General features: G+C 38.1%; 1 protein-coding gene across 8 annotated transcripts in view; it reads right to left on the bottom strand.

Annotated features, from left to right (window-relative positions):
- LOC140629212 (leucine-rich repeat-containing protein 37B-like) overlaps nt 1–13,087 on the bottom strand; it is a 78,063-nt gene that overhangs the window by 39,011 nt on the left and 25,965 nt on the right. For all 8 annotated transcript variants that reach the window (XR_012027053.1, XR_012027054.1, XM_072818807.1 and 5 more), the window contains 4 exons: nt 11,209–11,265; nt 9,203–9,273; nt 3,150–3,221; nt 2,488–2,562 (listed from right to left, as the gene is read on the bottom strand). Coding sequence is in view for 6 of the 8 variants with exons in the window: in XM_072818807.1 (XP_072674908.1) it covers nt 2,488–2,562; nt 3,150–3,221; nt 9,203–9,273; nt 11,209–11,241 (251 nt within the window). In the remaining 2 variants the exon portion in view is untranslated. The remainder of the gene's footprint in view (nt 1–2,487; nt 2,563–3,149; nt 3,222–9,202; nt 9,274–11,208; nt 11,266–13,087) is intronic.

Genomic DNA, 13,087 nt, shown 5'->3' with positions numbered 1-13,087 from the left:
TACTTTAAGTGCTCATTTGATTCAGGAGTGCAAATACCTCATTACCTCATGAATTCAAAGGCTATGGTAAGGGACCTCCTCATGAAAGAAGGCTGATGGAAGAAAAGTTTCTGGTTACTGTGTTGGGCTGTGACTTTCAGAAAACTTCAGGATTTGAAGGAAGATAGGTTCTCATAACTAGAATAGAACCAAGCTGCTTGTGAGCTTTGTGACAGCATCAGGGGTATCCCCTATGTCTACTTGGAAAAGGAATCCTAACATGCCATTATCAGACCTCATTCTGGATTGAAGGATCAGGATTTAGATGGAGATAAACATAAAACTACCTGACTAGTGATTGGGTTGAACACTGGGCAAGAGAAAGAGGCAGGGAAAATAAACCTCAAAATAGCTCAGAATTCCAGAGAAACGAGTTTTTTTTTTTTTTTTTTTGAGAAACGAGTTTAATTATCCAAGAGAAACCAACCAAAATGACAATCAGAGTAGGAATTTACTCCAAACAATCAATTTCTTGGGAGTTTAAAGTAAAATATATTTAGATTGTTAAAGGAGATAAATAAGGAATGGCTTCAATGAAAAAAAAGATGAACGAAGAAATTACTTCTAGAATGAAGTCCACGAAGAATGCAAGAATACAGTGAAGTGATGGTAGAATGGGAGGAGGAAATAAAGCGCTGGATATAATTACTTAGGAAAGAAGTGTGAAAAAATAATGGGATGAAGAGACCTTGAAAGGAACAGAGTAAGTATTCAAAAAGGCAAACAGAGGATAGAAATGAGAAAATTGAACAACATTAAATAAAAATGAGTAATTAGTTGAAAAGAGTTTTTGGGAGAAAAAGATGTACAAAACAAAGTTATATATGTCCTAAAATATGCATAACTGTCATCTAAGAAGAAAAGAACAAAAAGAAAATAGAACAGATATTTGAAGATAAAATTGAAGAAACAGGGGATCCCTGGGTGGCGCAGCGGTTTAGCGCCTGCCTTTGGCCCAGGGCGCGATCCTGGAGACCCGGGATCGAATCCCACGTCGGGCTCCCGGTGCATGGAGCCTGCTTCTCCCTCTGCCTATGTCTCTGCCTCTCTCTCTCTCTCTCTCTCTCTCTGTGACTATCATAAATAAAATTTTAAAAAAAGATACAAAGTTTGAAAAATTTTTTTAACTGAAATATAAAGATGTCATACACTGCCGCTTGGAATGCAAAATGGTACATCCACTTTATTTTTTTTAAAGCTTTTATTCATTTATTATGAGAGACACTGAGGGAGGGAGAGAGAGGCAGAGAAACAGGTAGAGGGAGAAGCTGGCTCCATGCAGGGAACCCGACATGGGACTAGATCCTGGGTCTCCAGGATCACGCCCTGGTCGGAAGGTGGCGCTAAACTGCTGAGCCACGGGGGCTGCCCTACATTCACTTTAGAAAAGAGGTAAGCAGGTTTTTTGTTTTTGTTTTTGTTTTTTTTGAGAGAGAGACAGCAAGCACATGTGTATGAGTGGGGTGGGGAGGAGGGGCAGAGAGAAAGGGAGAGAAAGAATCTTAAGCATGCTCCACGTTCAGCATGGAGCCCCACTGGGGGCTTGATCTCACAACCCTGAGATTATGACCTAAGCCAAAATCAACAATCAACAGTTGGACACTTAACTGACTAACCCCCCAGGCACCCCTAGGAAGCATTTTCTTAAAAAGTTAAATATACACTTAGCACATGATGTAGTAATCCTACCATTAAGTATTTCACCTCCCCCAGAATGAAAGCATATGCTCACACAAAGGCCTGCACGTGACTGCTTTTAGCAGCTTTATTCATCATAGCCAAAAGGAAAATCAGAACAACTCAAATGTCCATTAAGTGATGAATGCATAAACAAACTGATATATCCACACAACTGTAACACTACTCAGTAATAAAAAGGAGTGAATTACGGGTTGATGCAATCACATGGATGAATCTCAAAAGGATTATGCTGAGTCAAAGGAGCCAATCACACAAGACTGCATACTGTATGATTTCATTCATAAGACACGGTAGAGGGGCGCCTGGGTGGCTCAGCAGTTGAGCGTCTGCCTTTGACTCAGGGAGTGATCCCGGAGTCCCGCGATCAAGTCCCAGCTCAGAATCCTTGTATGGAGCCTGTTTCTCCCTCTGACCTCTCTCTCTCTCTCTCTTTGTCTCTCATGAATAAATAAATAAAATCTTAAAAAAAAAAGACATGGTGGAAAAAATACTATAGGGACAAAAATGAGGTTGATGGCTGTCAGGGGCTGATAGTGACAACAGGGGATTAACTACAAACAGAAATGTTCTGTATCTCAAACATGGTGGTGGTTACACAACTATATATTTACCAAAGCTCATTAAAAACTGCATACTTAAAAAGAGTACATATTAACTGAAAATTATGCCTCAATAAAGCTGACTTATAAATAAAACAAACCTAAATACACAACGAAGTGATAATAAACATAAGAAAAATCAACTTACAGTTTTTCCAATTCAAGGGTCATCATGAGAATGCTCTCAATTGTTGAAAGTGACACCTGTGTTGTTCCCATGTCTCTGAAAGAGAACGCCCAAACATGCATGATACCAAAGACTAAAATTTCACACCAAGTACAAAAAGGTACTTAATAGTATGTGATTATTTAAATTCTGGCTTCTCTGTCAAGCTAGCTCAAGAGTTTACTTGCTATGGAAGATAATTTCAGAGCATTCTTATTGAAGAAATTAAAATTTATGTGCATCACGAACATAATCACCTTGGTGCTAAACAGTACAATCTCTTTTTACCCTTTTTCTACTCATTCTCAGTTGCATCCACCTTTCTTGATTAGTCTTTTGTTTTAAATAAGGTATACCTTATTCCAGTTTGCTTTTTGAGATAAATGATATTTCTACATATGTGGTAAATATTTCGCTATACACCTGCATGTTCCATATCTCTATGTGTTCTTCAATACTGCTCTCTTCTACTACAGGCTGTCTTGTCCATATACATTCTTTCTTTGCCAATAATTCTTATTGCAATAACCCAGCTAAAATTTAAATTATGACTTTTTATTCAAAATGCAAAAGATTTAATCTTTGACAAAAGTAAAAAAGAGCAGAAATCATCTCATGAGCCATGAGATTGTTGTAATACTTACAAATATTTTAATGCTGGCAATTTAAAAAGATATGAATCTTCAACAGTTGTCAGAGGGTTATGACTGAGAATTCTGAAAAAAGCAATGGAATTAAAATTATCTGCATTTTAAGTAACTAGATGAAAATTTATGTTCTTTTTTTTGGTATGGAACTTGAAGTTTAAAAGCAATCATTTTCTGCCTTTGCCTATAAAATCACCCTTAGAATCTGTAAAACATTCTTCCTTTGGGCACTACCCAGGTCTCTGAATGATAAAGCAGGAAGAGAAAGAGAAAAAAATTTTTTAAGTGGATGGCAAAGAAAAAATATGCCAAAGAACATTTCAGGTTGAAAACCTCAGAAGTGACTATACCAGTAGGAAGTAATTTCTGTAGGAAATACTATTTCTAGTGTCCTCCATAATTCAAAGTGCTTTTCTTTTATCTCTAGAAAGTTTAAAAATCCTACAGTTTAAACCACCCAGTTAAAGACAAAATGATAACCAATTCTTCAGTTTTGGAGCCAAACAAGAAGGGCTAAATCTATGAGCAGCCGGTGAAAGCTATATTCCCACCACATAGCCTGTGTGTATTCTTGCATTACAGCCTTTGTCATGGCATGTATCACCTGTTTCCTTATCAATCTCCTGGATTCTCGGCTCCTGGAGGGCAGGGACCATACTTTATTGTCATGTTGTCCCTGTGCCTGACATAGTATAGTGCTTGTTATTGACTATTTAATGTTTGTTGAATAAAGGACATCTTGTCATCTTTTTGACACAAGCTTTTATTCCAAAATGCTGAACAGACCTTCTTCCCAACTCTTTAAAATGAAAAAAGGTAAAAGAAATAGGAAGAAAAGAAAAGACAATCTGCCTTGAGGTTGACTCTACTCAAGAATCATTAACTATACTTTTACCAAGTATTAGATAGATAATCTTCATAACCAATACTATTATTGGGCTGTAAGGCATCTGTGATCAGCATTTCACATTTAATCCTTATAATAACCTTATGTGATAGATACTATCATCACCTCATTTTACAAATGAGGAAACTGAGGTACAGAGAGGTTACGTAATTTGTCCGAGTTTGTCAAGCCAGTCAGAAGCAGAGCTGGAATTTGAACTGAGTTCTGACTCCAAAGCCTGTGTGTAACTCACATGAAGAAAAGGGGGTTTATAAAACAGCTGTTACCATAAACTTTGAGAGCGCTAAATATAGAAACTGTATTCATGTTGAACTTCATCTCTCCACCTGGGAGAGCTCCTCTGAGAATTACATTTTCTATTTTTATTCCTTTTCTCTAATCGACTCCCATGATGAAGTATTTAATTAGCTGATGGTCATTGAGACTTTAGGTATTTTAAACCATGTTATAGGTGAATCAGTGAAAACGGGAAAGTGAGGACATTTGAAACTTCATCCCTCCATAAAAGCAACGACAATGACAAACACTGGCAAACATAGAATCAATGTTTTAATCATTTTGGAAAATTTAACCAATGGGTCTACAGCAACCCAGAGAGCATTTATTAAGGGAAAATGTATTAATTTCTATAAGAACAGTGAGATCTGTTGTTTTAACTAGTTCTAGACCTCTGCTCTGTATCCTGATGGTAGCCTTGAAAAATAGCCCACATCCCAGGGGAGCAAAATGGAGCTGGAGTTCCTTAAAGCCTCCTTCCCAAAGAACTGTCATTGTTTTACCTGTCTAGTGAGTTTCCTGGAAGACCTCAATTGAGAACCTTGTCCTTGACCTCACTGAGAACTGCACAATGCTAGAAGCCTCTTCTTCTCAAGGGGCATTTTAAAAATATCATTATTTATTTATTTATTTATTCATGAGAAAGACACACAGACAGAGAGAGAGAGGCAGAGACACAGGCAAAGGGAGACAGAGAGAGGCAGAGACATAGGCAGAGGGAGAAGTGGGCTCCCTATGGGGAGCTGGATGTGAGACTGGATCCCAGAACTCCAGGATCATGCCTAGAGAGGAAGGCAGACACCCAACCGCTTAGTCACCTAGATATCCCCAGGAGCATTTTTAAAAACACTTACAGGTAAATGTTTTAAACTGGCAGCTGTGTAAGGCAATGGATAACAGTTGGGACAAAAAAAAAACAAAAAAACAAAAAACAACAACAACAACAACAACAAAAACCCTAATCTAAAAGTTTAAAAGAAAAAGCTGAGAAATGAGATATCCACAGAGAGTTTGAAATGCTCCAACATATTCCTGAGAAACTAGAAGACCACAAGACATATTCCTAGGAATGTAGAAAAAAACCTTAGCACTAACAAATGGGTTCAGCAAGGTTGCAGGAAACAAGATCAATATATAAAAGTTAGATGTATTTCTATGTATTAGCAATGAGTAATCCAAAATGATATTAAGAAAAAATTTCCATGTATAACAATATTAAAAAGAATAAAATACTTAGGAAAAAATGTAACCAAAAAGTATAAGATCCATACACTGAAAGCTACAAAACATTGTTGAAATTAAAGAAGATTGAAATAAATGGAAAAAATGCCATGGTCATGGACCAGAAGAAAATATTGTTAAAATGGCACTATGCCCCAAATTGAACTATGGCTTCAGCACAACCCTTATCAAGATCACAGCTGACTTGTTTCCAGGCTAATTCTAAAATTCTTATATCAATTCAAGGGACCCAGAATAGCCAAGAAAAATCTAGATAAAGAACAAAAAAGTGGGAAGATTCACATGCTCTGCTTTCAAAACCCAATTCAAAGCTACAGTAATCGTAGTGTGGCACTGGCATAAGGATAGACATATATAATCAGAGAAGGACAAACATTATATGGTGTCATTCATTTGGGGAATATAAATAATAGTGAAAGGGAATAGAAGGGAAGGGAGAAGAAATGGGTAGGAAATATCAGAAAGGGAGACAGAACATGAAGACTCCTAACTCTGGGAAACAAACTAGGGGTGGTGGAAGGGGAGGAGGGCGGGGGGTGGGGGTGAATGGGTGATGGGCACTGAGTGGAGCACTTGACGGGATGAGCACTGGGTGTTATTCTGTATGTTGGCAAATTGAACACCAATAAAAAGTAAATTTATTATTTAAAAAAATAAAAATAAAAATGCTAACACTGGAAAACAATGTAAATCTCTGATGTTCTGTAAATTAAAAGTGAATAAACTGAGGCTGAAGATTTTAAAAAAAAGGATAGACATATAAACCAATGAAACAGAACTGACAGTCCAGGAATAAATCCTCACATTTATAGTTTACTGATTTTCAACAAGAGTGCCAAAGCAATTCAAAGTGGGAAGACTAGTCTTTTCGAATGGAGCTGGGACAACTATATATTCATATACAAAATAAGGATTCCTACACTTCATTCTATATATAAAAATTAACTCAAAATGGATTAACCTAAATGGAAGTGCTCAAGCTATAAAAACTCTTAGAAATCTTTATGACCTTGGATTAGGCAAGAGTTTCTTAGACATGCCACCAAAAGCACAAATAATAAAAGGAAAAATAGACAAATTGGACTTTATAAAAAATTAAACAGATTTTTGTGCTTCAAAGGACATTATCAAGAAAGTAAAAGACCACTCACAGAATGGGAGAAAATATTTGCAAATCATATGTCTGATAAAAGTCTAGTATCCAGAATATCCAGAACACATAAAGAACTCTTACAACTCAATAAAAAGACTAATAATTGAACTTTTAAATGGGCAAAGGATTCAGAGAGACATTTCTCCAAAGAAAATACACAAATGGCCAATAAGCACATGAAAAGATGTTCAATGTCTTAAGTCATTAGGGAAATACAAATCAAAGCTATAATAAGATACTACTTTATACTCACTAAGATGGCTATAATCAGATGGAGAATGATAAGCGGTAGCAAGATTATGGGGAAAGTGGAATCTTCATACATTGGTGAGAACATAAAATGGCATAGTTACATGTGGAACACAGTTTGGCAGTTCCTCAAAAGGGTTAGACATAGAGTTACTACGTGACTCAGCAATTCCACTCCTAGGTATGTACCCAAGAGAATTAAAATCATATGTCCACACAAAACCATGTATGTGAATACTCATAGCAGCATTATTAATAATAGAAGTGGAAACAACTGAAAAGTCCAATAACTGAGGAACAGATGAACAAAAGGTGATGTGTCTATGTAAGGGAATATTATACAGCCTTCAAAAAGAATGAAGTGCTGGTATATATGCTACAACATGGAAAAACTTTGAAGCTAACAGTTATGTGAAAGAAGCTAGACACTCATTTGTATGAAATGTCCAGAAGAGGCAAATCTAGGATACAGAAGGGGAATTAGTTGTTGCCTGGGAGGAGGGAAGAAGGGGGTGGTCACAGCTGATGGGTACGGTATTTATTTTGGAGGGTGATGAAACTGTCCTGGAATTAGGGTGGCTGTTGTCTATCGAAGTATACCACTGAACTGTATACTTTACAATGTTGCATAGTCTATTATGTGGATTATATCTCAATTAAAAATAAAGAACTGGGGATCCCTGGGTGGAGCAGCGGTTTAGTGCCTGCCTTTGGCCCAGGGCGTGATCATGGAGATCCGGGATCGAATCCCACATCGGGCTCCCGGTGCATGGAGCCTGCTTCTCCCTCTGCCTGTGTCTCTGCCTCTCTCTCTCTCTCTCTCTCTCTCTCTGTGACTATCATAAATAAATAAAAATTTAAGAAAAATTTAAAAAAAAAATAGAGCACTGGGTGGTAGAACACCAAATATGTTGGTAGGTGGAGAAAAGAAAAGACTTGGACTCTTCTACAACTGAGGTCAGAGGGAGCCAGTGGTAGTGAGGTTGGGAGACAGACTTTTTGGTGGGGGGAGCCATACATTTTTGTTCTTGCCTTGGAAACTCCCCTATTCTTCCTATTCCCATTCTTCTAGATTTTTTTCAGTACCATTAATGTATTGGATTTGTAATGCTAGTTATTATTCAGCAAGATAATGAAGAGGAAGAATATGAGTGTCACATGTCTGGTTAAGCACAGTTCCTCTACTTTGAGATGTTGAATGTCCTTTGCTTTTATTTTTATTTTATTTTTAAAAATATTTTATTTATTTATTCATGAGAGACACACACAGAGAGAGAGAGAGAGGCAGAGACAGAGGCAGAGGGAGAAGCAGGCTTCATGCAGGGAGCCCGATGTGGGACTCAATCACGGGTCTCCAGGATCACGCCCTGGGCTGAAGGCAGCGCTAAACCCCTGAGACACCGGGGCTGCCCTATCCTTTGCTTTTAAAAAACAATTGGCATTAAAATCTATAAGCTCACTGATGGGCTATGTGCTTGTGAGCTCCTCCACCTCTGCATCCTTCCCTCCGTGCGTTTTAAAACAATGACTATAAACCATTATGTAGCCAAAACTATTTGTTTTAACAGTTTGTTATCCTTCCCCCAAATTATCTCAGTTCTCTAACCGTCCACTCTTTCCTGAGTGTTCACCCATGGTCTTGTACCCATCAGCTCAGTGTTTCCTCTTAACCAGTCAGCCCTTGTCCTACTGAGGTTAACATCCTGCATTTATCACTAGTGAAACCAAAATATGGGGCCACTCTAAATTATCCTTGTTCCTCCTCCTGTCTTTAGCGCTATCTTTTCCTCATGAAGGCTGTGCCTGGAGGAAGGACAGAATGAGAACTGACCCAAAAGTTTACAGGTGGAGTACTCCATAGCAACTGCTTTTCTACAAACCACAATACGAGTGGTTTAGATTCACTGAGGACATCACACTAGAGATCATTTTCCTTTCGGTTCAATTCCTTCATTTTGCAGATAAAAGATGTGCTGACCCCTAGTCCACTGGCTTTTTGACATTCACAGGGTTATCTTTATGGAAGTAAAATAAAACAACAGTTTTTATTAGCTTTAAAGGCTGTCTTGTCATCAAAGTTGAAGAGATATTATTCTAAATGATTTTTTTTGAAAACTATACCTTATTTGAAGAGGAAAACTCTTGCATTTTTGCAAAAGCTTTTTGCTGTAGAACAATGGGACGGATTAAAGGTAGCTCACAAAATAAGGGAACACGTCTTACCTGTTTTTATTTTTTTCTCCAAATTCTTCTATACGGGTCCAGATAGATGGACTATGTTTCCTTTCTATTAACTAAGGAGACAGAAGAATTGAGGACTGAAGCATGTCTTCACTGTCCTGAATGTACTGAAATCCTAACAGCTTTAGCTGAAAAACTATCCAAAGTAGGCAGTGAAAATAAATTTAAAATAGGACAAACTCCAAACTATCTATCCTAGAATCCCAAGACAGGCAGGGAAAACTGGCTCCTGGAAGGAAGACAGTCGAAGAAATAAGTAGAGTGACCTAGACCCTGTTCCAGTATGTTTGAAGTACTTGGGGATGGATAACCCCTTTCCTTTATTCATCTACATATGTCCATGAGCCACGAGAATGTGACTCCCCACGTGAAGCTCCTCAATACAAGACTTCTAACTAACTTTATCACATAAATTCTTTCTCAGGGGTAGGGGAGGGGCCAAATGTAAAGAATCTGTAATGGTAAGCCTATATCTTAATCAAAGTTCTGAGAATAGTTTTAAAGAAGAGTTCCTGGCAGTGAGGAACAGCAGAAGAAGCAAGCGCCCTTGGAAGCAGGCAGACCTAGGCTTGAATTCTGGCTGTCACTTCCTGGTGAAGTGACTTGAATAACAAACATCTCTGAGTCTTAGTACCATTTACCTCATAAGGCGATTTGAGGATTAAATGAAAGACCATATGCAAAGCATCTTGCATAAGGCTGAGCATAGAGTAGGTGCCTAGTAGTAATGGTGTTACATTTGCCCTGGGGCAGTGAGCAGAAAGCCTGGGGATACCCATAGGTGGCATGGCCAGGAGCTCCAGAAGCATGGGATTGTCTTAGGGAAAAGGAGTTCTCTGCTCTAAAGCTCTTATTCCAGTTAGAAACCAACTCCAAGAGACAATGCACCAAAAGCCAAATAGTCATCATTTAGCTCCTAGTACAAGGGAAAGCGGAGCTGTATTACTTGCAAATCTTGTAAGTGGTTTTGCCACTTATCAACAATGTGAACCTAGGCAAGTTACCCAATGTCTCTGTGTTTCAATTTCCTTGTCCCCAAAGTGGGGATAACAATATCTACATCACAAGAGCTGTTGGAAAAACGAAAATGAGATACAGTGTGAGGGAGCATGTATTGAGTATTTTCCATGTGGCAGGCACTATCTAAGAGTTTTGGTCACACTATCTTGCTTGTACAATACATAAAAGTCCTTAGTATAGTGCCTGGAACACAGTAAGCACCTAATAGAGGTAGGTATTAAAGAAATATTATGGGGCAGAGGAGGAACTGCTATGGTTCCGAGAGAAAGAAGATACGTATCGTTAATAACATGCATGGGAAGAATAAGATGCAGTTGGGAGAAGGAAAGTATAGTGGTTGCTGGGTATGACTGTCTCAAACCTTTTGAACTATTACTAATAGAAAATAATAAAACAGCCACCCTGAGTCCTCCCAAAGGACAGACTGAGTTATTATTTTCACCCTTAATGTTTATGCCTTTCTGAATCTGAACAAGAAGCTGCCAGGATTTCCAGTACATACCAAAAAGTGATGACAATACCCTGAAGTGTATAAACTTGTGTGTGCACACGGCTATCTAAAGGAAACCAATGCTGGATGACTGGGGAAGCATTAGGGTGTCTCTGTGACTGCAGCTCAATTTGCCTTCATAGTATGGCCACACCTGCCTCATTGGTATTCTCAACAGTGAGGTAAATAATTCAATAGGGATAAGGCTTAGAATTTCCTTATTCTCTCTTAGTGCTTATGTTCTTAGCACAACACTGAGGTACCACAGACAAGCCAGCATGTCAATGTACTCTACTTGCATAAGATATAGCCCTTCTACATGGTAGAGTCTTTCAGTTTCTAAAATCATGGAGCTTGTATTGTTAGAACCAGTGAAGTGACTAAAAGAATTTTTAAAAACAATCCATCAGTCTGGACCTGTGTAGGTGAATGAAGAAGAAGCACTTTAAAGTCAGAAAAGAAGAAAAGTATACTTAACATTTTGGATTATCAACCACTGCTGGTTTTCCATAATCTATTTCATTCCTGATTTTATCTGAAAGAGATATGATTATTACTACCATTCAAAAAGTGGTACCTTATTAAAGCCAAAGAAAACAAAAACCTCCAAAGGTGGTACCTCATTAATAAGCTCTTGGCATGTCTTTGAGGTGGATTTCAGATTCAAAATAGACTTTACCACACTGCTAACTTGTTCAGTCAGTATTTATCAATAACTTAGAGGCTTCATTCAAGAAGCTTACTGAGTTATAATTACCTGAAACCCAGGGTCAATCAAGGTCTTGTGGGGCCTGAACCTCATCTACTTTGGGAAATCCTGTCTAATAAAAACATGCAACATTATGAATATAAAAATTGCTAGGACTCCTCTCAAGACCTTGGAAGGGGCCTATGGAAGTGAGGAGCCCTGAAGTTAAAGCTTTGGTCAGTTCAAAATAAATCCACCTCAGCTAGGGCCTATACATTTTACAGACTTCTTTAATGCCAGAGAAAATATTGTTTCAACTTATAAACACCTTGGTAACATGTCACACAGGTAACATGACTAATTCAAAGGGTGGCATCTTCCCTTGGCAACTTGCCTTTGGAAAGAAATGCAATGAAGTTTATATTTCACTATGGCAGAGATTTCCTAAAGCAGACTAGCTTTGTCTATTAGAAAAATTTGACCTCAAACAAAAAAGGAGCCTAACCCCCAGTACACACTTACTGTATCGTGATAATCTTTCAGAAGGAACTGTGAATTAGTTTTCGAAGCTGTATTCAAGTCCCATGACATGAGTATTAATTTATTATCAATACTGGCTAGCTCTGGTTCTTTAATTACCTTTTTCTGTTATTTAAGATGCACACAGAAACTCAACACAAACAAGCTGTTGCTTCATCCATTAAGAGTCTTTTCTATCCCACAACCTGTTCCCTACCTTGTCAACCCCCTACCTTGTTACCCTGCTGCATGGATGCCCGCACGGCTCCCGTGTGTTTTCCTGTCAACATCTTTCTCCTTCCAGTATGAAAGTTTCTTGGGGACAGTCCCTGTCTTATTCTTTGTACCCCCAGTACTTAGTACAGTGTTGACATGTATTGGACATGGCACTCAGTGAATGTTTTTCAATGAATTCATTGATTTTTATCAACTGATTCCCCCATATTCTTTCTTGTGTTGCCCATATAACTATAATGAAAGTCAGATTCTTTCCTTTCCTTTCTTTCTTTCTTTCTTTCTTTCTTTCTTTCTTTCTTTCTTTCTTTTCTTTCTTTCTTTCTTTTCTTTCTTTTTTGGAAATTCAGATTCTTCTAAGAGACTCTTGGTGTGATAACATGCTTAGAAATAAAGATGGTGAGTTTAAGGCAGTATATTGATGCACCAAAACCTCCTGGTGCAGAAACCCAATGAGCCTTTTCTCCGGGGTGTTCGCAAGCAAAAAACTGACCCTCTGTAGTCTTTTTCCAAGTTAGGCATCAGCAAATTAATGGGAGGAGAGAGGAGCCTTCAACAGATAGGCATCTGCAGGAACTGTCCCTCTAGCTCCAGACACACCCTCAACACCTTCATCTATCCTAAAAAAAACTGTGTGAAATAATATTTCTGAACTACAAGACAGATAAGATAATCTTTTCCAAAGTCACGTTTAGAGGAAGATATTCACCTTGAGTCTAAAATCCCCCTCAGGCCATTGAACATCCCCCACTATGATTTGTTTATATCACCAGGAAATCACAGAATTTTCCAGCCGAAAGGGAATAACACACTTCTTATTGAAGAAGAGTCAGGAAATAGCCACATGGAATTATGCTACAGCAATGTATTTCATGAACATTTTTCACACAACTTAACACAAACAATATCTTTTACC

The sequence above is a fragment of the Canis lupus genome (assembly GCF_048164855.1).
Source record: "Canis lupus baileyi chromosome 3 unlocalized genomic scaffold, mCanLup2.hap1 SUPER_3_unloc_2, whole genome shotgun sequence".
Classification (NCBI taxonomy): Eukaryota; Metazoa; Chordata; class Mammalia; order Carnivora; family Canidae; genus Canis; species Canis lupus.
The sequence above is the reverse complement of the archived record's forward strand: the minus strand, read 5'-3'. Positions and strand labels throughout refer to the sequence as shown.